Source organism: Falco biarmicus, chromosome 15 (assembly GCF_023638135.1).
Source record: "Falco biarmicus isolate bFalBia1 chromosome 15, bFalBia1.pri, whole genome shotgun sequence".
NCBI classification, from domain to species: domain Eukaryota; kingdom Metazoa; phylum Chordata; class Aves; order Falconiformes; family Falconidae; genus Falco; species Falco biarmicus.
Genome location: NC_079302.1, coordinates 20,037,178 through 20,062,743, shown reverse-complemented (window position 1 = coordinate 20,062,743; position 25,566 = coordinate 20,037,178). Strand labels below are relative to the sequence as shown.

The window sequence follows — 25,566 nt, the reverse complement described above, 5'->3', positions numbered from 1 at the left end:
TATAAAAAACTCTGCTTAGAACAGGAAAGCACTGGCTGTAAACATGAAATTGTAGAGGACAGGAGAAGAAACCAGTTGATCACTGGCTCAGGTATTGGTTGGTTACTAGCCAGTTCTATGAATCATGGACTCAATGTGAGAGATGTGTTGGGAAAGATCTGGGTTGACCATTCGCATCAGTCTCACACAGAGAGCGGTCCATAGAGTCTCACAAAGCAGTTCATGTGCATGGAGCTGGGTAAGATCCTTGACCAAATGGTGTCTGAGCTCATGGGCAGGAGTAAGGTTTTTACATCTCTCTTTCTCAAGCTTACATTCCCCATAGGATGTGTTTAGTGCTGTGTCTATGCTGACTCTTCCTGTCTGGGTTGTGATGAGGTGGCTTGCTGATAAGCAGAAAGAGCATGGATAATAGACAGACATGTAAACTGTTCTGAGAAGGCAGCAGGCTTCATGGAAGTGTGGGACCATATAATCTCTTTAATGTAAATTGCTGCAGTTACATCTTAGAACGGAGAAAATAACCTAGGTTTCTAAATAAGTCCTGTACGCAGTTATATACTGGGGTAATGTTGACTTTCCTTTGACAGGTATTTCACTGTAACATGCTACTGAATTTCTAATTTCAAATAATGCAAGGAAGCCTGGCCATGAGACGTGTTGACAGTGTAATTTAATTTTATTTGTGTCGTTGGCACTTCATGTGTGGGACATCCTTTCCTGTTTTATTTTTTTAATGAGAAACATTCCATCAGATTGTGAAAAGAACATTTTCTGTTGCCCAATGCATAAGCAAAAAACCTAACCGAACAAGACTCCAATATTATGAAGAACAGGAAAATAAACCAAGTTAAACAATAATACTTGACTTTTATGTATAACGCATTGACTTCAAAAATCGGAGTCATTCCGTCCATATAAACAAGTTATATAGTAGTAACAAAGTGCATGAAGCAAATTGCTAAATTTAACTAAGGTATTAAAATAAAAAGTACTTTAAAACAATACTTTAACAGTTTCTTGCCATGATTCCATCATGCATCAACACAAATCAAATCCTGAGGCAACCTGTGCCTTTGACAGTCTTTCTGTATTATTCTGTAAATAAATGGAAGTAATGATCAAACTCGCAAGAGGGTGAAAAACATCAAGGCAAACCATCTATTTATAACAGAGTTGTATTTAAAAAAAAAAAAAAAAATTCAAAGTGCACTGCTGGTACATCTCATTTGAGCCTTTTTGGGATGTGTATAACACAGGGGCACGATCCAGTCTCCAATGGTTTCAATGCTTTGTTTAAGCACCGAGGGAATAAAGAATGATGGATGCTCTGTTACTAGCACTACTATGACTAGCATGAAAACAGAAAAATTGTACCAGAATATATACGTAAACATCTTTTGTATACTGAGGAGGCAAACACTCTTAAATTATCTGATGTGTACAGTACTGGTACTTAAGGTTTCGGTGCCAGTACCAGACTGGTCCAGTAATTAGCATTCGGATCTATTTCTAATTACAGATAAGGCATATAACAAAAAAGTAAATATTTGGTTATTAATATCTTATACAGTTCAGCAACCCAACCAGTCAGAATTTATCTTGCCAATTTTAACAATCTTCAAACTCTTGTCTTCCAGTTGTAGATAGTACTGATCTTTGAAAAAGTAGGTGTATCCTGTGAAGGTAAATAAAAAAGGCACACTTAGCTTATGGAGCACGTAATTCTTGATCAAAGCTTTTTTGTCTGATTTTAGAAAGCTTAATGAACTGGAAGAATTATTTCTCCAAGTATTTACACACAATAAAAAAAGATTTATTTTAAAAATACATAAAAATTCCACCCTGGACAAGAGAGGTCTTGTTAAGTGGAGCCTGAAGTCAGGTTACCATGTTGTGAGCCAGAATTTTCTGGGAAGAGATGTTTGCTGGCAAAATAGATGTTGAAAATGTAACAGAGTCGAGACTCATGTGATATCGGCAGTGCTTCCAGACATTTTGCATATCTGTGTGAAATATGAGGCCACTTCAAACCACGGGCCAGGATCTCAGCTGCAGTTGGTAGGAGATTACTGTGACCTAGGAGATTATCATACCCAAGTTCTGGCTGTGCTAGAGCAGGATGATGCTGAAATGGTGCTGTGACTGCATGCTGGTACCTGTGGAGCAGTCAAGAAGTTGGGAAATTTCCAAGCCATAGGGACTGGCCTGGTCAAGCCTCCTGGTGTTAACATTTACTGTGCATCAGGCATTGGGTGGCAGGAGTCATTTAGTCTCTGTCTCAAACTAAACTAGAAAGAGAATTCTCCAAAGAGCTATTTTCCCCCATGCCCAGGTTTTTCCATGTTGGAAAACCAACATGAACTCAGATGTGAGCCTCAGGGACATCTTGACATAAAAGTGACTGCATCATAGATTACTTTCCTCCATGTCTCATCTGACACTTGTATAGCAGGTTTCTAGATCTGTACAACATAGCAAGGGGAAGCAATAAGATGCTTTAAGGCACTTAAGACAGTATATAGCTCTTTTTAAAAAAAAAGAAAAAGAAAAAATGCAGGGAAGAAAAGGGGGAAGATGCTAATAAAAGCTGTTTCTTGCCTTGTTAAGTTTTGCAAAGTGTTCAACATCAAGGAAGTAAATGATGAAGACTAGTAGCGGATTGAAATTAAATGACCTTCATGGTAAAGGTAAATTAGCATAACTACTACTATTATTATTATTTGCTTGGACAAAAATATTCAGGAGAGGTCATATTCCATAAACGCTTCATTTTAAAAAGTTCAGACTGTGAATTAGTAGGTTATTTATCAACTGCTGCTTAATGGGAAAATAGTGACAAAGAAAGTTTATTTGAACCAGTAGTTTGCAAAGCTGAATGGGAATTTGGCTCAATTTGGCTCCTACTCATGGACCACAAGAAATTAAAGTCTCCAATTAAGATTCACAGCAGACAAATAAGATTGCTCGTGAGTGACTTAAATCAGAATTACAACTTACCACTGTCACCAAGACCCAGGACAGCATCAAGGTTATCAGGAACGCCGTTCCAAGAGTCAGCAATGAATTTAGGGGATGCAAGCTCCATTTTCTTCTTCTCTTCATTGTACCTGAAGAAAATTATATCCCTGTTTTACAAATCTGTATTTAATGTTAAAATTGAACATTATTTTTCAGGGAGTCCTCAGCAAATGTGACTGTCTAGAACAGTCAAACAAATATAATAACAGAGGTTGTAAGTGTGTCTATTTCATTATACTTATTCCCAGCTCTTTAAAACCCTATGAAATTTTACATCTTTCCTTTTGGAAATGCAGTTCTTGCTGAATTGAAAATACAATTTCTAAGCAAAACCCTTTTCAGAAACGTAGCTTTAAAATTCCACACATAATTCAAGGAAAGGTAACTTTTTTCAGGCAGCAGCCAACATCTGAAGATAGCAGATTTTAATGTGAAATGGCTATCTTTTTTACATGTTATTTGAAATATGCTTGTAGTATAATAATATCTGTGTAACTGATGGATTGCTATTAAATTACTAATTACTTTCCCTAACATTTCATTAAAATCCCCTATTATTTTCACACAGTCTCTCTCTCAGCGATGATCAACAGAAAAATACCGAGTTAAAAATATATGCTTTTCCTTGCAGGGGAAGGGAGCCCAAAACCACAATGGCTTTTAGAGTCCATGCTTTAAAGAGGCAAAATGCAGCTGATGTAAATCCGCCTGACTCCGTAGAAGCTGGATCTAGTTTGCAGTGTCCTTCAGAAGCAAGTGGATCGGCCTGTGTCACATCGGCAGGTGATCAGTTGTTTCATTTACTGTGTGCTTTCCACTGTAGAATGCAAAGATAGATTTGTGCAAAGCCAGTTTTACACTCCCACAAACAAATAATTCAGGATCTCCCTTTCCGTATATAGGGAATAAATGTCCCAGGGGTGTAAGGTCCTTGAAAGTGAAGGTGGAAGGAGCCAGACTGTGCCTGGTTTCCTCATTTTTCTGATTCATAGGTGGGAGTCGGTGCTGAGCAGGAAGAGTAGAGATGTACTGAGGAGCAGTTACATGGGATATAGTTTGAACCAGGGTTCCAATGCGTGTGAGGCCTCAGTCGCCCTCAGCACCTCTTCAGGAGCAGGAGACTTCAGAGGGGTTGCCTTTGAGTAGTATTGGAGGGAGGGATGCATTTATGCTCTCGATTTCTATTTATCTGTATCTGTATGTATCTCATGTTACCTTTCCTTTTTTGCTGTATGGAACTGCTTGGATTATATCCAAAGTTACACCAGCAGAAATGAGCAGTAGGGTGGTCAAAATCAATTTAAGTGATTAATTTGAATGAATTACTATTTTTTTTCCTTGGATATTTAAAGAAAATCTAGTACCTTGCTGGGTAGCTTTAAAACGTTAACTGTGGAATCTGAGCCAGCTTGTCTTCTCCCTCACGAAACTTCACTTTGCTTAACAATCTTGTTATAATAACGCTAAAATAGCTTGGGGCTGGAAGGAGGGAGAGGAGAAGACTTAAAAAAAATCCATTTAAAGTAAGTGTGATAATGGCAGAGGAAAAACTATGGTATGTAACTATTTTGATTCCGTGGGGCAGAGTCCTTATATAAAATAAAACAGCCACATACTTAAGGCTTATAATGTCTGTGTTAAACAGAGATGCATTTTTTTCTGAAATATTTGTCAACTGCTTGCTTTCTACTTTACACAGATAGAAATCATTTGAGCTTATTTTGGTTTCTAAACAGTAAATTATGTATTCTGCAGTGACTGCTATTGATAAGGTACTTTGGTAGAAGTACTGTCTGTGACTAGAGTGCTGGGTTACTTGGAGTGCCTGGAGTACAGTTAATCAGAGGAGACCGGCAGCTTTGCTAACTCATAGTCTGTAGGTTTTGGTAGGAATCCAAAGTATTGCAAATGGCTGTGTCAGAACCACTTGCAAATGTTTAAGATGGTCTCTACAATATGACATTAAAAACGAATAACATTCTTTAGCTTTTAAGTTGTTTTGGTTTTTTTTCCTTTAGATAATGGGGAAGAGTACTGTCCTCAAAATAATTGAAAGTTATGATCAAGTGGCAATTGCGAAAGGGTATTTTATTTACTTACAGGAATCCACAGCCATTAGGATATAATAAAGACACTCATCCAGTTTGATCATAACATGAAATTAATGTTCACATAAAATGGACTCAATTATACTGAGACCTCCTTTGATATTTTATATAGAGCATCTCTCAGAAGGAATTCTTAAAGCTTGGAGAATCTTTTAGATTTCTGGTGGGTGTTTGTGATGTTTAATGTTCCTCTAAATTGTCAGTTCCACTTTCAGCCTGTTGTGTAATATCTGCATTCCTGAAATAAAGTTCTGGTCCTGGAAGAGACCTCTGACAGTGAAAGCAGACGTTAGTGTCTCTTTTGTTGTCATGCCATTCTGATAGGCAGCACAGAGGTAAATCACAAAGTTCCTCAAAGCACTGAAGTGCCGCTGCTTTTTAAGATGATCTTTTGTGCCAGATCTTCCGGCCAGATATGACAATGAAATTCTATTAAGTACAATTAGTAGACTCTTCATCAAATGTAATGTAGGATATTTATTTCCACCACAGTAATGACCTTGAGATATTTTAAGGACATTCTTTCCTAATCTATGAGTCCAATAGCTTTCTTGGATAGAGCGTAGTAGCAGGACTCCTGAGTTTGGTTGCTTACTTTGCATCATGTTTTGCTTCTTATGTAGTCTTTTGAACAGGAACCTTAGTGCAAATAGAGTTACGTGCATTTGTGGAATACCACATTTGTGATGCTCTTTGCAACAAAAACTTCTCTGAGCATGTACTGGAAACATGAAAAGGATTGTAGAGACTGTCAAAATGAATTGAAGCTAAGATTTTTCCCAAAGTACTATACAGATACACTTCTTGTGGTTTGTTCAGTTCTCCTCAGTGCCAACTTTATTAGCAGAGCAAATGTGTTAGTGACTGGTACATCGGCTGCTGAAAGGATTTACAGTCATCCCCAGCTTGCTTTGCTAGTCACACTGCTGTTTCTTTTACATCCAGCGCCTCCAAACCTGATGGCTTAGTGAAAGAATTTCAAAAGGCAATCTGATCAGCCTTTGGCTTCAAGCGATTGGAGATCAGCCCGTTCTTAAGGAATTACTTTCAGAGTTTTCTGCCAGCAGTTGTGAGCTGACAGTAGAGACAGCATGCCCCTCTTAGGAGCCTGAGACTGACGTGGGGCAGTTGCTGGTACATAGCGGCTGAGGGATGGGTTGATAGCGGTGAGCAGCCTGACAGGGACTCCCCGATATCCTCTCCCATTGCAAGCCGTTTTCTCAAACACGTGTTAGTTTCCTGCTGCTCTACTGAAGCGCTTTCCTAGCCATACTCCCTGGTTCAGCATCCTCACTCACCACGGCTGTCAGCGCTGTCCTGGCAGCCCTCAATTTGAATTCTAACAGGATGAACCTGTGTTTGGTTCCTACCTCCTGAACCTCAGCGTGCCTTCAGCCCTAGACACACAGCTTGGCTAACAGCGTACCACCAGCACTTCAATTAATCTTACTTCCAGTATCTGTCTCCAGCAAAAATGTAGGTCCTCTTGTTTCTGCCCCAGTTGAAAGCTGCATCAACACGTTGCACATCAGGGGGTAGTCCCAGATTGGTGAGTTTCTTTGGATAGCCCCTATCCAAGTTACTGGCTGAATAAACCCAGTACTCGTTTCCTAAGTAGGGGAGAAAACAAAGCAAACAAACACTGTTTATTAATTAGATACAGAGGAATATTTATTCTTTTATACTTTGTTATGTGACATTTTATTGCACTAACTGTACCACTGGTCTTTCTAATATTTTATCATCTGTGACGCACTAGATTAGAGTGCAGGTGTGCCGTGATTACAGTTTCTGCTTTTGCCTCTTAAGTGGTGTTTGCCTCTCAGCAAAAGACTTCACCTCAGTGTGTTCTCGCTTCCTCCCTTCTTAGCTGCCTTGTCTTTGAGGCAGACACTGTCTTAGTACAGTTGGGGTTATATTAAAACCTGTAGTTAATACTGGTAATTTTTTTATGATGACGGTGGTCTGAAACCAGGCATGCGCCCCTGAAGGTCAAATTCAGAAGCTCATGTTCACGCTCCATTTGTTTTGTTGAGTGATTTTATTGAGTGATTAACAGGAATTTTTTGCCCAAAATTCCTGTTTCTGTTGTCTTTTGTCATATGACATTTTCTAATGACTCTCCACTCTGCACTAGTGGAAGATGTACTAGTATTCTGTGTTATTTATATGGAATTATAATTTACTTGGGAAATACACTCACTGGATTCACTGAAAGCCGTGGAAGGAGTCATTCATGAAAGGAGGTTTCTTTGAATCTCTGCTAGTGGGAAAGGAAGTAAATAAAGTATTAATATGGGAAAAGTGTAAAGTGTAGCATCTGAGGTCCTGAGAAGTTACTGTGTCCTGGTTCAGGAACAAAGGGTGGGTCTCAGTAAGTGTTTTAAGATAGTCGGGTTACATGTAACTTCCAAATCGATCTGTGTTTAAGTTCTTTTTGGTTTTGTGGTTTTGTGTTTTGTTTGTTTGTTTGTTTGTTTTAAAGCAGGTTAGTTACATTTTCCTGAAATTATAAAGAGAGGGAGAGAAGTTGAGATGTAATGGGATTATGTAGAGGCTTAGATGTAATAGGATTGTATATAGTATATGCAGTATTTAAAGTGTTTTAGCTCTCCTGAAATAAAACTTTTTTAAGCTCCCCACCCCCCATGTAAACTAAAGCAAATGGCCTTTGAGACATATGGAATAGATTATCATTACTTTTTTCTCTCCTGTACAGAAAATGTACAGCAGCATTGGCCATATGGTTTTTACATGATTGGAGATGTTTAGTCATGTTTTTAGCAGATACTGGAGCCCAGTTTTTGCTGGCTCAGTTTTACATGTTGAAAACAGCCTCGCAGCTCCGCTAATTTGGCTAGTACAGCCGAACCATGTGTGCGACTTATGACAGGCAGAGTAACGCATCCCGTTACCCGCCTCTCCCATGGAGGCAGCTAGCACGGCTGCCTCTGTCCTCTGCCTGATGAGCCACCAAGGAAGATGCTTGGAAGCCAGAGTGGAAGTCAGTCTTTGGCAAAAAAGGAGGAGACAGGGAAGGGCTTGAGGGTGGGGGGGAGGATCTAATTTTCTCAAGCAACATGTACAGAGACAAGAGCTTAAAATGAGAGGAAACAGAAGGAAAACAGAGCATTGACTGATGAAACAGAGCTCCCACAATTGTTGTTTGGTGGGGTGTTTTGGTTTTGGTTGTTTCTTTTTAATAATAATAACTCTTGATTAGTCCTGCTTATTGTTGAGTGCATCTTTCTAGGTGCTTACAGCTCCCCTTTGCTGTAATGGAGGCTGAATGCTGTTCGGAGTCTTTCAGATTCAGCCTTTGCCCTAAAATCCTCAGTGTGGGATGTTTGAGATCTGTCACCCATACCTGCTGGCTGTACTGGCTCTTAGGCAGGCCATTCCCTGGCCCAGTTACAACTCAGAGGAAACTGAGCTCAAATGCAGCATTTATGCAAACGGCTAATTACAATTTAAAACTTAAAACCAATACCTGAAAAAAATACAGCCTTCTCATCCTGAGGGGCCTCATAGACAGCATCAATTTTCTCTGGCAGATCAGGCCAGAATGTGGCAACAAGAAGAGGACCTGTGGGTTTTCCTCGGGGGTTTACAGTCCTCCACATGAATCTGAGCAGAACAGAAAATTGTATGAGATTTACAATGAACTAATTCACCAGCACATCTGTTTCTCATCACTTCTGGCAAAGGCCACATAAGCGTGCATGTGCACACATGCGCACACACACACACACATTAGCTGCAACACACACATTTAACTGGTTTCCTACAGTGACTGAAAAGCCAAAACTTTCATTTAGTAGCATTTGCTCACACAGTTGCACAATAAGCTGCAAGCTGGACTGCAGGTGAAATTACTTGCACTGATTGCTGGGGATTTCCTGTTGCTTTTTGCGTCAGCACAAAATTTATTCTGTGCTTTGAGTATACAAATAGACTCACTTACAAGGCATTTAAACTATTAGAACTCTCCTGCTGTTGTGTATGGAGCAGACGGATGAATGTTAGAAAAAAGCAGAGATCTGTATTCCATGAATTGCTCTTGCAATTACTATTGTAGTGACTAAAAGTTCAAATTTAATAACAGTATAGCAAACCACTTGGAAGTGAGCTTGGCTGTAAAAGAAACTGCTAGCACTAAAAATGTTCATTAGAGAAATGCAAAGGGTAATTTATTAGCTATTTTATGTATCAGCAGGACCATCATTTGATTTAAGCTTTAAAAAGCTGTAATTATATTTAAACGGCACAGCTTTGTGCTGAGGGCTTTTAGTATTAAAAACAGCACTGCTATTTCCTCCTCCATAGAATGAACAACTTTTTTTGCCAGCAGAACAAAAGTTTTGCCATGGTCATAAAATGAAAAATCAACAGCCTGGTGGAATTGCTATTGCACCAAGCTATAGCTATTAAATACTCAGGCCAGACAGCTTTTACCATTGTTATGTATCTGAAGCTCAAGGTGCTACTGGCATCTTATTTTTTGCAGAGTATAAATATTCACTACCCATTCCTATCTAGAATAATTATACCTTTGAGAAACCCAGGATCTGAAACTGAGTTCTGCTTTTGCCTAAAATTTGGATGAGCAGTCCTAAAAGAATTTAATAAATTGCTGTATTTTTCTCAACAGAAGTTTGACTGTGAACAGAGCTAGCTAGGACAAATAAAAATTTTTGAAATGCATTTGCAAGTATGATTAGTTGCTACATGCTGATTTATGGTAATGTATAGTGTTCATGAGGAAGAGTGTAACTGGCGAGTGCATTTTTTTGGGTCTCAATTAAAAATATGCATGAATTTAACCTGACATGGTACTAATAATTAAGATAGTAATATTTTAACTTACTCTCATTTTGAATATGTGTCTACTTTTAACATGTACAAAAATACCTCTGAGTGTAACTCATAATTTTCATTTAAAAAAAGAGGCACAGAATAAGGATTTAGCTAACTACTCTTGCTTTTGACAGTGTTTAAACACATACGAAATGCTGTAAAAGGTAATACCATTTGTTTCATTCTCTTTTTAGACAGAAAAGCAGGATCCAATATGATACGAAACGGAAATCCATCTAACAAATCCTTCTAACGCTGCATTCATAAAAGTATCTCCTTTAAAAATCCAAGTTACAGAACTGTCAGTCAAATTAGGACCTGATTTATGGCTGAGTCAGCACTAATAATTACTATCTGTACAAATTCCAAACTTCTCAGAGCCAATGGAGACCTGAACACTAGGTTTTCATTAAAGCACATGTTTCAAGGGACTTGTTAAAATAGTGAGGTTTTTTCATGGCAAGTGAAACTTTGTCAAAGCTGAATTTCTTTTGGTTTTGAATCGGGTAGGAGGTATTTTTATTTCTACTCATTTTATTGAGGAAATGGTGAAATTAATTCTTTGGCCTTCTCATTTCACTTTGAACATGTTAAAATGTTTTAACTCATTCAGGTTGAATGTTAATATTATGTTTATAGGCAGATTTAATAATTTGTTACAGTCAGTATTTTACATTATATTTTAACATAATCAAGATTCCCATTATTATTATTATCATTATCATCATTATCATAATTATTACTATCATTATTACATGCAGTTATCTAAAGGGACCAAACCAGTGGGTGCTTCGTAATACCTGGTAAACTTCAGAAGTTTGAATTTTTGTTCATTTTCAGAACAAAAACATCTGTGTAAATGCTGTGCTCAGGCACTGTCGTTGCTTGGAGGATTCTGTGCCCAGTGGAAAAGCTCAACTGTTCTCTGGCCAACAGCACCTCCAGTAATTCCCTTTTATTTCCTTGGTTTGAGCAGGGAGAGAAAAATACTTTTTTGAAAGAATTGGTCTGATCTGACCTCCTTTTTGCTATTTACCCCTTTTGCCTCTGTAATATGACAGTTGGATGCTATGGTCATTTTCATGAATCATAGAAGTCACACGACACATTATAGACATTTGTTTTTTTGAATTCCAAAAGTGATTCATAATGCTGCTTGCCTGAGATTTGGAAAGCTGCAAGACTGGCAGACAAAGCCATTCCAGAGCAAAACAATTCAACAATTGTCTGCTTTTGCTGCATGTTAGATAAAGCATGAGTCAGTTTTAACAGATTGTTTTGGTATTTGCATAGCTCTTTGACCAACTGTATCTGAATGCAAAATACTTCTATTTTGTTGGGATTATCTAGAATACTGAATTGCTTTGACGCTTTAGGAATGGATTTAAAATTGTTCCTTGTTGGATCAAGCTTTGCGTGATTACCAGTTTACAAAAGGAGAAGCAAGCAGGAGGTCTGGCTGACAACCAAGGCCCACAAGTGAGCAAAAGAGGATCTGTATACTGTGGGTAGTGTGGAACTTGAAAGGTTTTTTACAGCGGTGAAGTATGTTTTTCCTTTTGAAGGCACTGAGTTGAGATGAATACTTTAGCTCTCTGATGACTATGCTAGCAAGACTGGGCACCCCTTTTGGCAAACTTGCTAGGGCAGGGTGGTGGGGCCAGCTGTGCTGGTGGAAGGGTCCAGTGCTGGCTTTCTGTGAGGCTGCTCTGTTGGTACATTGGGGCCATTCTGTGGCTGTTTCTTGCCATTAGGGATTGCTGGATTGTACGGAAATCTTAGCCTGCTGCTGATGGGGCCAAGAGGAATAGTACAAAACGTATCACAGGTGTCCCCACAGACAGATTGAATGAACCCTTTTTGCCCCTATCAGCCGTAACAGAAATGGGGAACATTATGTTCTTACAACCAGAAGTTTGAAATTCCATTTCTGCATTGCTAAAACACAAAGCCTGTGATAAAGATTAATTCAAACTTCAAACCCAAAGCGCTATTATTCTGGTTATCACATTGATGGGAACTAGAAAGAAATGCACTGAAGGAAATTATTGTATACCACAGCCTGTAAAGTTACCCAATTGTCTGTTGGGTTTTGTTATAAAAAGCTGTTGAGTAGAGTCAAACTTTCCAGCATAGTAATAAATCCTTCATGTCTTCTAGCTGAAAATTTAAATCTGGAGGAGATGGCTTAACTTTGCACCACCAGAAATGCAAATAACTACTAAATTGCTGTTTTGCGTGGGGGGTCTTATTTATTGATTGATGCTTCCTTTTAAATTTCAGCTGACACTGGCAAGGAGCAGTGAACAGGTGAGTTGTAATACTTCCATCAGCTTCAGGTGCTCGTATATGTTTCTGTATGATAGGAGGGAGTTTTTTGTTCAGGCACACGCAGTGAATGTGCGTGGGCCCAGATCTTCAGTGGCTTTGGGAGAATGTTCAGGGTAACTGAGGATAAATGATTTAAAACTGGGCATTGATTTATGGCAGGGAAAAAGGAGCTTTAGTGTCTCGCACCATGGTGCTGCCAAGTCCTGTACTCCTTAGGAGATGCTCTTCATTGCTGAGCAGCTGGGTAATACAGGCCCTGGCAAAAGGCAGTGGGAGCTGCAGCTGTGCAGCCACCTCATTTTATCAGGAATGTCTCTGCTCTTGCATCAAAAATCTCTTTTGTGTCTTCTGCCTTGGAGGCCTTGACCACATGGAGCCTATCCCAATCACCAGTGTCCTTGATGTGTTATTACAGCAGCCATGAGTCACATAATGCTGTTGTTTAATGATTTTGGATGATTAAACCTCTCAGAGACAAGACTTAGCTCATGGATTTCCATGATTGTGTCTTTATTCAAAGTTCCTCTTTGGACTGGTCTATCATAATGGAAGTTATGCTAAAACTGAAGATTTGCTAAAACAGTGTCTCCATGGCAGAAGAGGCATTTGAGATTATTGCCTTTTATTTATTTATTTATTCTAGTTTTGTATAAACTACTTTTTTGGAGGAGTTGAGGTTTTAGAAGTTGAGGTCAGATTTTTTCCTGCAATTGGATTTGAAGCTTTCCTCCAGAATGCAGACCATATGAAATGCAATCAGGAAGGGCAGTGCCTCCAGAGCTCTACTCCACTGAAAGTGATGGGATTTCCATTTCTGAATTACAATCCTTGTAGATTTTGCTACAAAAGGCATCCGGAAATATTTTATAGGGAATGAATCCTTCTTTGGCAAGCAACACACTGACTAATGCATCTCTTCCATTGCTAATTTTGTGATTAACATTACAGATGGGTAAATCTCTACAGGTTTTGGGGGTCATATCTGGTTTGCATATGCATTTAGAAGTTTGGATGTCTCCCAGCTACTTTCCCCTTTTAAGCAACCCTCACGTAACTGCAAAGAAGGCAGCAGGGCTCACACCAGGGTGAATTTTTGGTCTCCAATCTGTAAAATTGGGTGGAAAATATAATGAGAACAGTTGCGAGGTTTGTGGCATTTCCTTGTCCTGATTTTTAGCTAGAACTACCACCAGCTCAGTCATCGTCATAGCATCTTGGCATGTGCAATCACAGTGTGGGGCAGAAACCATAAATTCAAAACTGCCACAAAACTGCCTAAAATAACAACTGAAGTTGAAAATCCAGACTGTCAGAGAAGTTTGAGAATAGCTCTAGGAAAAGGTGAATTTATGGCATAATCATCTCACCTGTCTTTAATTACAGGCAATCTTTTGGACATGAAGGTTGTTGGGAGTAGTCAGCATGGATTCCCGAATGGGAAGTTGTGCTCAACCAACCTGGTAACCTTGTATGATGAAATTACTTGTTTGGTAGATGAGGGCAGAGCAGGTCAGAAAGCTTTTTGACTGCAATAGATTCTCGTAGAGACAGAGTTGAAGTATGGCTGAGGTCAGCAGATGGTTAGGTGGACTGAAAACAGGCTGACTGGCGGAGCCTAGGCAGTGTGGTCAGTGGTATGAATTCTAGCCGGAGGCCAGTAACTTGCAGTGTGCCCCAGGCATCAATACTGGGTAGAAGACTGTTTAACATCTTCAGTAATGATCTGGATGATGGGGCAGAGTGCACCCTCAGCAAGTTTGCTGATAACCCAGAACTGGGAGGAGTGGTTGATACACCATAGGGTTTCCCTGCCATCCAGAGGGACCTTGGCCCCTGGAGAAACGGGATGACAGGAACCTCACACAGTTCAGCAAGGACCAGTTGAAGGTCATGCACCTGGGAAGAAACAACCCCAAACATCAGGGCATACTGGGGGCCAACAGGCTGGGAAGCAGCTTTGTGAAAAAGGACCTAGGGGGTCCTGGTGGAAACCGAGTTGACCACAAGCCAGCAGTGTACCCTTGTGGCAAAGAAAGCCATATTATTTAACCATAAAACCAGAATTTGCCATCTCTTTCCCTTAGGATTTCATTAAGAAACTTTGCTGTCTCTGAACACACAAAAGAAAGGGCAGAGATTGTGCCAGATAATAAATATCTAGATTTTGATGAACAGGTCTGACAGATTCCTCCACTTGAGGCCCCATTGGTAAGCAATTTATCTCACTTACCTATCTTTGAAGAAAAACGTTTCTCCTCTAATTTGTGCGACTCCATCAAACACAATGTCATGCTTGCAGAGCTCTGGAGTGACCGGTCCAAGGGTTGGACGTGGGCCTGGCCCTGGTCCAGGTTCGACGTCAGTCGATGCTTCTGTAATGGTGGACAGAGATATTCTGTTAACTCTGAAATACAGTGCTGCACAGGTTACATGGAGAACATCAACTACCATAATTTCTAGAAGGGGAATAATTTGAGGCAGTGCTTGAAGGACAAAAAACCTGTAATAAAATCTTTTCAGAAGGGTGGTTGAGTACAGCTGAGAAGGCCTCAGGTTCCGTCCTGCCTTAATCTGCTGTGTGGCCTCATTCAGGGCACTGAGCCTGTGTGATTGTCTATCCATGTTGAGCTGCATAATTAATTTGAAAGGTATTCAGAAGTGACTATACTGGGTTCAAATAGTAACATCACAGTTTTTATTTTACTGGCTTCTAAAGAAAAGAAACACCTTTCAAAGTCCTTCTATTCAAAATTATCTGCAACTCTGCTGAGAGAGACGTCAAAGTGGGTTTCTCTTCTTTCTAGGAGTGCCAACGTTTTGCAAGTAACAAAGATGCATTTTGAGCCATTTGTATGTCTTTCTGCCCCAATCAATAATCAAAATGTGCTCTTCATAACATGCCCTTTGCCATCTGGCTTATTTTATTTTGGTTTATTATTTGGTTGCTGCTGTGTTGCCTTATGAGACATTGACATCAGGTTGATCTACTGTATGAAACGAAGTGGAGTGTGGCTGATTTGAGATAATAATAATGGAAGAAAACAAAGTTTTTTAAAAATACGTTATATAGAAAGCAGTTTGTAAAGGATTATATCAGTCATAAAGAGGCAAGAAAGATAGTTTCAGGTTTTGAAGTGTGCCTTGAGACAACTGGGTTATACTCTGAACTCTAACAAAGATACTTTCTTTGTGTGAGCTTAGAAAACTCACTTAACCTTGCCCATGTCTCAATTCCCAGTCTTAATTAAAGCTGCTAAGAACAAGGAAAAAATGGAGATTCAAATCAGTTTTTTGATAAAAAGGTGTCTCGTGTGGTGTAATCATTTTGGTATATACTTATTATCATTTCTATAGGTGTTGAATACTGTAGAATAATAGTCACAATTAGGAAGATTAAGAAGTGAAAAGCACAGAAAGAGACGGTATAGATTTTCTTTGACTGCTTAACTGACTGTGGTATACTTGTGCCTCTAGAAGGTAGAAAATACATACATGGGAGGAACTTCAGCCACAATAATACTTATGCATTTTACTAAGAGTATCTGTGGAGAAAATAATAAATTTTAAAGATGTAGCAACATAAAAATACTTCAATCCACTTTTTCCTCCAGGAGCTTTCCAAATATGTTTATGTCAAAGTATCAGCTCTCACACTCTCTGCAAATGTTATTGTGACTGTATGGCTTGAATTGTTGTGGGAAGGCAACATGAACTCTTTCCGAGCTGGGACAGAAAACAACATCCTTCGCCTCTTACAGGGAGTTGCGATCTGGAAAGCTCAGAGTGTTGTAGACAATGACACCCAAACCCACCCGCATCAGGTATTTCAAGCTAGAGAAAAGCACGGCATTTCATTGTCCCAGTAAAGGTGTTAGAAATTTTCATCTAAAGATTTGGTTATGCAGAGTTCTGGAGCTCCTGTTAGTTCAATAAATTTAGTGATCCTTCATCGTTAAATTGTGATACGTAATTGAAGTAGGAGCCCTAGTAATAACAAGAACAAAGCACGGAGGAAGGAATAGAGCATGTTTCTGGCACTGGTGATATTGTGCAGGCTGTAATTTACTGCAAGTTCTGAGTCCCAAACCTCAATCTGTGCTGCATGCTTTTCTGATGAGTTCTGTTGGTGAGGGAGGACTTTACCGTATAGCTCCTGGATCCCTTTAATGTCATCCTGGGAAAGTCGAAAGTTCTTGGTGTAGGTGTAGATAGGGGCCATAAGAGCTCCTGGATCCTCAGAGTGCTCTAATCCCATGGCATGGCCAAATTCATGAGCAGCAACCAAGAAGAGACTGTACCCTAGATAACATAGCAGGATAGTATTAGCTGCTTGCATCTAAACAGAAGTGTATCGTGCAGGTTATTCATAGTCTTATAATTTTATTTTCCTTGCTACTCATAAAAAATCTCCCAATAATGAATATCATAATTAGTATTTACAGCCTCCAATGCTGAATGTTGTACATGTTGCCAGAAATGGTATTTCATTAGAGAGATTCTAAAACCTCTCCTGTAGTTGATATTTGCTGCTGTCTCACATGCAAGTGACTTTGACCACAGTCTTAATACTTCTGTGAAAAAAGATAAGCGTAGGAAGTAAAATCAAACTACTTTTTTTTTAAGCACAGAATTAAATTTGCAATCTAGACCTCAAATTTTACTTTTCATCATGAAATGGCATGCAAGTGGTAAGCAGGTCTCTGTATCTGTAGTGTTGTACCAAATATTGTTAGGTTAAAAAGCTTTTATCATAGGATGACATTTTATCAATTATGCCCAAACAGTGTCTGAAATTTGATGGTTACTTTCCTCCTAAAAGAAAAATCTGAATCTACCATTTGTTTGTAAATGTGTAAAAAGTCTTTTGCTATATTTAATTTTACCCATGTTACGAATAAAGACAAAGATTAACAAAACTAATTAACCATACAAACTTTATCTTGTCTCTTATTTTTTTAAATATAGATTTTTATCTTTAGCAATATCAGTCACAAATTTACTAATTTTTTTTACATTTAGCATTTGTTCCTAATTTGGCCAATATCAGAAGGTAGTTATTACATACAAGTGAAATACTATAGTGCTTGTGGCTTTTAGCCTTGGAAGGAAAAACTGGTGCTGAGAAAAACACTTACTTATTTATTTAATGTTTTTGGGGTCTATGTTTTGGAAGTATACTTCATCCATATAATTTTAGAAAATCTGCGTGAGGCAGATGAGCTCTGAGACTTGACACTTAAACAGTAGTCTCACATTTAAATGTAGAGGTTTTGCTCAGATTTCGGGGTGGAGAGAAGTAGTGTACCCTGACAGTAGTGATGAGAATGACGTCATCGTAGGTGTGATGTCATTGGTGGGGTCCATATGCTGTTACCATTTTATTGCTCTGACAAACTGCGTTACCTTGATCTGGACAAAAGCCCCACTTGCGGTCGTCATCATAGCTACTGGTAGAAGCACACCACAGCTTGCCGTCGTTGCGACCCGCACTCGTACAGGACTCATATTTATTCCCAAGGAAGATGAAGGGGAATACACAAGGGGCTCCCTCTGAATTTCCACCAACTGTTGACATGGCTATGGAAAATGCCAGAAAAATACAGTGACAGTGAGGAGGGAATCCTTTTTGTGAGATTAAGCTGATGCATCTTCTGCTAAACTACACTGTAAAAGAAAGTGGAAAATCTGTGGTCCTGTTAAGAACATATGGACTGACATTAAAAGTAATATCTGAAAAGAAAGTTGTCTGGCACAGAAAATGAAAAAAAATAGGCATTGCCATTGCAATGAACTCGCCAATAGTTTTGGTCGGAATAAGAATGAGCCCTGGACTGGTGATCGCAGCTCTGAGGAAGCAGCAGTTACAGTTTTGCGGAAGGTGCTCGCATAGCAAGTATCTTTTGGTGGTCTTTCCTGGTGATGTTTTAAAGAGTGTCTCAAATAGGTTGAAGGTAGGTTTAGTGTTCAGAAAGGTTTAAGGGCTATTGAATATCCACCTGGTCAGTAGGTGTCCCACCGACACATAAGCTTTGAAGTAAAAAAACCCAAAAGGTCCAGAAGAGGAGTCATATCAAGGAGGACTTGTTTTGTACTGAGAGCAGGGTACAGTTTAAAAGCATTTAGTTGTAGATATTTCCAAAGAAAAGGATATCAAATGTGGAGGATTTTTTTTACCCTTTTTTTGTTTTTTTTACCAATACTTTTGCAAAAACTTGTACGTTTTTCTGCTAAGTGTGTTCTCATCTGTGTAGTACATGGCAGTAATAGATAAGAAATAACATTTGTATATACATGTACAAGTATTTTCGGGGGGAAGATGCTTTAGCTAAATTTAAAATTACAGTTTACAATGGGTATCATAAACAGAATAGGAAAAGAATATAAAACTCATTTAAATTAATTTACACTGCTACCTAGCAATTACAGTTCTTTTCAAATTACGGTCTGTCTTCTGGGAAGGTACAAGTGAGCAACACAGAGGCAAAGCTGGTTGTGTCCCTAATTATTTATTATTTTTTTTTCTCATTCATTATTATTAGTTAATAAGCGAGAAATTAATTAAAAAAACCCCAAACCCATAGCTGTGTCAAGTAAAAAACTTTTAACCTGGAAAAAAACTTAAATAGGCGTATTTCTTGGTTCCAGTGATAGAGACTGTGGAAATATTGATTCTAGATATATTGGTTCTTTTGTTGAACTGTTCTTTAGATTTTTCTTTTCCTAACTGTGTAGCAAGTTAAAACGAATCTGATCCTTTCTTTTATTTTTTTTTAAAAAGTTCTGTAAGGTAAAGTTGAAGGGTTACGCCTGGTTATCAAAAGAAACAGGAAGCCAAATACCAATACATTAACTGGTGAGGCCACTTTCAAAAGACTCAAAATCCAGGATGGATGTACGTTCGAATGTAGCTTCAGGTGCTACAGGTGGAGTGTCGCTTCCCCTTGGCTCTGTTAAAAGCCTGAGATTTTAGAACTGCCATAGCTCTACTTACACAATCTAAGTACTTATGGGACTCTGGTCTCTATCCTAAAATTCTACACCTGCCAAGCTATACAAGGCTATAAATTAATCTTTGTTCCTCTATGTAATAAAACTTGTTAAAAAGTATAAAAAATTGGGAAGAAAGAAGAAATCTATTTTCCTGGCGAAACCATATCACTTCTTTTGAATTGCTGAAAAGATCTATTAGCTCAAGCTTAACATACTAACAGGATTTTGTTTTCCAAGTGTAAATGGTAAGTATTAAGCTAAAATATTATGCATGGTTTCTTCTGCCACATGAGACTTCTCTTCCAAGGCCATTAACAAATGGTAATCTACTCATAAATATCCTGCAGTGGTAGGCGTTTAGTGCTATGGTTCAATGACATTTGTGTATCCCTCATAAACTTTGTGTGCTATGGCATACCGTATCATTTACAAAGGTTGCTCCTGTCCTAGTTACTTCCTTGGGCACCTATGCTGAAATTGTGCCTAACTCATCAACTTTTGTGTGCTCTGGTGAAGGTGTAAAAAAAAAAAAAACCCAATGACAAATTAGACTGTGTTATGCAAGCAACATTCCTCATACCAGTCTCCGGACAGAATCCATATTTCTTATCTCGATCATAGTCTTCAGTGGTTCCACACCATCGGTATCCATCTGTCCTGCCTTCTGTTGTGCACTGGTCGTAGGACTGGCCTTGAAATTTAAAGGGAAATTTGCATGGCTGCCCGTCACCATTGCCGCCCATTGTAAAAAGTGCTGTAGGGAGAACGAAAGAGAAAAATGTCAGTATGTGACATTCAATATCAACAAGGAATCACAATGTGCCAACAGCAATGTGTGAAGGTCCTGACAGAGATCAGACAGCCATCGCGCATGGTTCAGTTCACGCTTAGAACCTCTATTTTACACCAAGAATGAAGTGCCTTGGCAAGATAGAAAAGGGAAGTTACATTCTCACGAGTGAATAGAAAAGAATGAGTGATTGATCTTTAGAAATGAACTGCGAGTGAAGAAAATTCTACCAAGCTGTTTGAATGTGGTTTGCATTGTGTGTATCCTTTATGGCCCGTCTCATCACATGGAATTAACATCCCTTCTGGACAACACCACTTAGAAAAAGGATTCTGAGAAAGTCACTCATGTTCCTTAGTGCTCTGCTGATTCATTTACCTTGGATCAAAAGTGTCAGCTAGAATGGCAAGCTTCGTACAGAGCCACAGACAAATCAGATCAGTTTTTCCTGATGGCCACCTGTGTACATTTTCAGGTTCTTTAAGGGGATGACATACACTAGCGTTCAAGTCAGATAATAACCTGTAGACTTTTCCTCTAGGCTTTGCTTCTCATTTCGAAGAATCCCCACAGCTGGGCTCAGGCACGCAGTAGATAAGCAAGAGGGGACAAATATGACTCCTCCGACAAAGCTGAACACCGGAGGCTTTGTTAATGTTCCTGAAGGTAGTGTATTGGTCTTCTAGGGGGTATTTATTGGCCATCTACATACGCAAACAAGGCCTCAGAGCTCAACCCTGAGAACCAGAAATCTCCCTCATGGATGGAGTACAGATTTAACTGAGTCAAGAGTTCTGGGACGTGGTTTAAGATTTCAGTAAACCTTCTGGAATGTCTAGAGGAAGACAGATAAAATCTCTCATGCTGATATTAAAAAAACGTATGTCCAAATTTACATGAAAATGCAGGGACTTGGAGCATCTAACGTCTTGTGAATCTGCTCTGTCTTATCTTGGCTGCTCTGTATCCCTGGGAATCCTTAATGGTAGGAGAGTGTCTGAGTGCCATGTGCTAGTGAGAGGAAACCATGAGGGCAACAAACTGGGCCGGGCCTTGCACTGAACAGACAAAAATCCTTCATGCAGCCATGCACTAATTCCCCTTGAGATTTAAGAACAGCACCTCAGAATGAAACACATCTGTTTGAATTCCCCATGTCAAGTGTGCATGATGTGGCATTTTGTAAGGCAAGGGGACACCTTTCTGCCTCTCCTACCCCCAGTTTAAAGCTACAGCTAAAACCCCAGCGTGTATGTGGGAAGGTGGCAGGTTATTACTGACTTTGCTGTTGTCATTTTTGATGACCAAAAAGCCATAATAATGTCTTTGTGTAGGGTTTGAGGGGCTTTGCTTTTGCTTAATCTGATACATTGATGGAAAGAGACATTGTTTATGAGTGTGCTTCACCTTTAAGAACAGTAATGAATAAAAATGCTAGACCTTTTCTGGCCGAAGAGAGACAGGGAAGGACTCTAATGATGGGATATTGTGACACAGATGATTCATTTTGCCTTTTCCACTTAAATCTGTAATTGGCCACAGTATCAGGGGCAGGAACCAGTAAGTTACTGAAATAGATCCCAGTCTCACTAAGGAGAGGACTGCTCTGCAAAGCTTTGCAGTCCGGGCTCACATGGACCAGTTTGCTGAACTTCTGTTCTGGCCAAGCTCTCATCTGTATCCTTCTGCATCACGGGCATGGAAGCAGCCACGCAGAGGTCCTGTCTCCAGGCAAAAGATAACATACACTGCCTCCCTAAGAGAGCAAGCTGCAAATGTTTGCATTTTGTCTTGCCTACTGAAGTGTTAGGAATCGTGCATTAACTAGGACTGTGACTATCGTGATTGTAGAAAGACTTTTTAACAAAGAAATGATAGGATTGGAAGGCAAAATTAAACTGAATTGTTTAGATGACTCATTTACCACATGAGCTGCTTCCAGCTTTAGATCTGGCAAACTCTGTATTTTAATAGCCATTTTTTATTGGTTTAAATGTAGTTAAGTTGCAAAAACCTTGTGGAAAGTCAGTCTCTTACTGCTTTGTGTGGAGTCTTTCTGAGTCACAGTCAAAATGCAGTTTCTCATCATGTGATGGTAACAATGGTTTTAAGTTTTCAAATCCTGCCCCCTGCCTTAACTAGAAAATTATTTGCTTTAGTGTAAATGAAAGCTAAAGACAGAGACCAGGTCAGTATTCCCCAAAACAAAACAAAAGCTTTATTTACTTGTCAGGGGACCTTAAAGGGCCTGACTCTTTTTCTGCATCACGCTAAGCTCAGCAATTTAAAAATCGGTGAAGATATGCTGATGTGAGAGCAGATTCAGGCTGGACATTACTAATCTGTGAGTTGCACTGCACTGCACCGTTAGCTTTTCCCAGAAAAATCAGCCAGTTGTGATGTACAGAAACCTCAGGCTGGAAAACTGCTAAACACCCTGTGGCACAGCTCCAAGGTGGAAGTAGCTGCAGCTTGCTGAAGGTTCTCCCTGGGAGAGCAGTCAAGCAGCAGCCTACAAGAACTGTGACCACTGGGGGGGAGATACAGGCAGAGTACAGGTCTCAGTAACATTAGATACTGGAGGACCAAAGTTAGGAGCTTAAACTCCTTGTAGTATCCGTGGGGTTGGGTAAAGAGAGAGATTCAAGATCCCTTGATCCCATATGGCAAAGGAGAGGTTCAGCACACCTGTGTAAGATTTAAGTAATAGGCAGATAACTTTCTGCTTTCCCTTCTTCTGCTTTGACAAGTGATAGTTGAATCTACAAAATTAAGATCTGGGATGAACTTTAGAAGAGTCTGATGCAACAGCATAGCTTTAAAAATGTTTCCAAATATGCAGGGTGGCTCTATAACAAGAAGAATTGAAACTAGCTTCAGTGAATTAAATAGGAGAGAAACAAACACTGGCAACTAGGAAGGTTGCCCCCCAACACAGAGTCTATGATGTAAATCCTTGCCTATCTGAATTTATTAGCTGGGGTTTAGCATATGGGGTCTTGGAATAATAAGTGAACAATGCCACTCTGAATTTAATAAGAAACATCTGTGTATAACTGTTCGAGGATCTTGCGAAACAAATACATCAGAAACAAAAGGCTGAAACCCTTCCCTTCTGTTTCAGAACCTTGACACGAGCATTTCCAGGAGCATCAACTTCCAGAACAAACTCTCCCGGAGAGAGCTTCACTGCTTAAGTTTTCAGTCTTGTATGAATTTCAGTTTTATAAAGGTATTAGTCAGGGTATGTGAATCTTGGTTTGTTCTATAATTTGGGCTTCATTCTGACTATATCTGAGCATTTAAAGTATTTCAAAGAAATAAGCCCAATTTTGCTCTTTTTTGGCCAGAAGAATTAACCTGAGGGAGAGGAGATTTGGGGAAAGGTGGGGGATGAAAGAGATGGCAAAGTTTTAGGAAATAATAATCGGGGGTGGGGGTGTATGTGCATGTACATGCTTATAATCTACTGAAGTAAATGTTAGGCTAAAGAAGCTAGTTCTGAAAGTCATGTAACTATTGATAATTTATTTAATTTATTTTTTTTTTATGAACTGAAGTGTGTTAAAAGTTCACAGTCCTGTGTGTTCATCCCCTACAGTTGTATAAATAGCTGTCATCATGGTAGATGCCAGCTCTGGATGTGATCTATCACAGGCAAATAGGGTTCTGGAAGTTAAAGAATACTTTTTTACCACATTAGGTCTAGAAGACTGGTATGTTCTAAAACAGGTTATCTTTGTAAACCACTAGCATCCTGATGCAGAAAATGTGTAACCTTATATTGGAAAATGTATGGTCTTGCAAATGAACTTGAGAAATCCCCAAAATTTATCAAGCAGGAATCCATTTAGTGTTTGGCTACAAGAGGATACCAGAGAAGTTTTGAAGACAAGGTATCTGAACTTTTTCTACATGCACATATCTATGATCTTTCAAAAAATTACATGTATTAAACTGACACATACATATTAATACATATACTGGCTTTTTTACAGTACTTGTAGAGGCTTGCCTGGGACATACCGGGCTGTTCTTGTGCATTCCTGGCCTGGCAAAACCCTGGCCATGTCTTGTTTTGTTAGCTTTGCATCTTAAGCATCACTAATTTTCTTTCAGCATTCTGCATTCTATTCTCTTGTACTGACTGCGTGCGGCCATAATATTATAAATAAATTTAGTACTGTTCCAAGCAGGATTAGCATGAGTTGACAAAAGCTCCATTGTTTTATTTCATTTTCTTTCATAACTCTCTTATTATTTGTTACGACACAGCAGTAGCAGGCAGGAGTTTTAGTGATCCCATGGATCCATTGCTCAGGATGTAAGGTAGCAAGAGTGATGAAACACTCCCTGCTGCCAAAAGCTCATAGCAGCTGGTTATCTGCAAAGGGGAAAAAAGTGAATGTGGGGAGCTGCAGTACTGGGAATACCTGTGAATATAGGTGCCAGCACTGGAGCTGGCAAACAGGAGATGGAACAAGTGGCTAAAAGCCCTTACCTTCTCTACTCTTCTCACTGCTGATAAATTAGCATAGTAGGCTACAGCCAATTATACTCAATTTCTTCTCTAAAAGTTTCCTGCTGTGTGATACACAGGACAACAAATTAACACTCATACAATAATATATTGTCTGAGATCTTATATCCAATGGACTCACCAAGATTTGCAAGCCTATAAACACATGTTCCTGATGCCTAACAGCAAACGTATTGTCATAATTCCATTTGAAAGATAATAATCATATGGTGTATATTTCTTTAAAGTTATGGCTATATTAAAGTATTATACACATTGTCTAATCTGTAAATAAGTGTTGCCAAATATATAAATTGCTTGTGAAACAGAGGATTCTGTTCATATTCCAAAAAGTTAGAAATTAAGCATGATCTTAGCTTTCCTAGACCCTCTAGCAGTTTTATACAGATACTGAGTTACGATTTCTGACATACAGTCTCATTCCTGTATCTAAAGTGAGCTGTTGGCACTGCTTTGTAAGTAAGAGCCCTAAGACCTTCATTAAAAATAAAAAACTATATTCTAAAAATGCAAGTGCTCTCCTGGCTAGCAATTTGCAATGTATCAACATACAAATAACTTTGTACCAGCTTAGATACTCACTTGCAACTCAATCGTTTTTCTTTTGAAAAATGGTGTGAGGTCATTTAAAGGGTGATTTTTGACAATAAGTGTCCTGTTGCACTAAAAGGGCTCCTAGAGTCAGAGGATCTGGGCCACCAGTTGGTGAAGTTGGTATGCAGAGTTATAGACGTTTGGCTTAATGGGTTTCATCCTTAACTGCTAGTTTTTGTCAGTTACTGCTCTGGAAGGAGGTGCAATCTCAATTGTTTGTGGAATGGCCTGCAATTTAGGGAGATATTGCTGTCATTTTGTGTGCTCCATCTCCAAATTTGTCCCTATCTGTACTCTAAAAGGAGGTTGTCTTTCCTGGCTTATGAAACTCAATT

The 25,566-nt window shown here is 39.2% G+C and overlaps 1 protein-coding gene and 1 long non-coding RNA gene across 4 annotated transcripts in view; one reads left to right on the top strand and one right to left on the bottom strand.

Moving 5' to 3' along the window:
• The window catches only part of LOC130159186 (uncharacterized), a 750,763-nt gene that overhangs the window by 201,895 nt on the left and 523,302 nt on the right, over positions 1-25,566 (top strand). For 2 of the 3 annotated variants that reach the window (XR_008825652.1, XR_008825650.1), the window contains exon 4: positions 3,653-3,804. The exons of the other annotated variant lie outside the window; for it this stretch is intronic. This is a non-coding gene — a long non-coding RNA (uncharacterized LOC130159186). The remainder of the gene's footprint in view (positions 1-3,652; positions 3,805-25,566) is intronic. 3 annotated transcript variants of the gene reach the window in all.
• MMP2 (matrix metallopeptidase 2) overlaps positions 661-25,566 on the bottom strand; it is a 35,647-nt gene continuing 10,741 nt past the window's right edge. Inside the window, exons 6-13 of the mRNA XM_056360510.1 lie at positions 19,888-20,061; positions 17,721-17,894; positions 16,461-16,616; positions 14,548-14,689; positions 8,620-8,756; positions 6,580-6,739; positions 3,001-3,110; positions 661-1,678 (exon numbers count right to left, since the gene is read on the bottom strand). Of these exons, the coding sequence (XP_056216485.1) occupies positions 1,575-1,678; positions 3,001-3,110; positions 6,580-6,739; positions 8,620-8,756; positions 14,548-14,689; positions 16,461-16,616; positions 17,721-17,894; positions 19,888-20,061 (1,157 nt within the window). The 3' untranslated portion in view covers positions 661-1,574. The remainder of the gene's footprint in view (positions 1,679-3,000; positions 3,111-6,579; positions 6,740-8,619; positions 8,757-14,547; positions 14,690-16,460; positions 16,617-17,720; positions 17,895-19,887; positions 20,062-25,566) is intronic.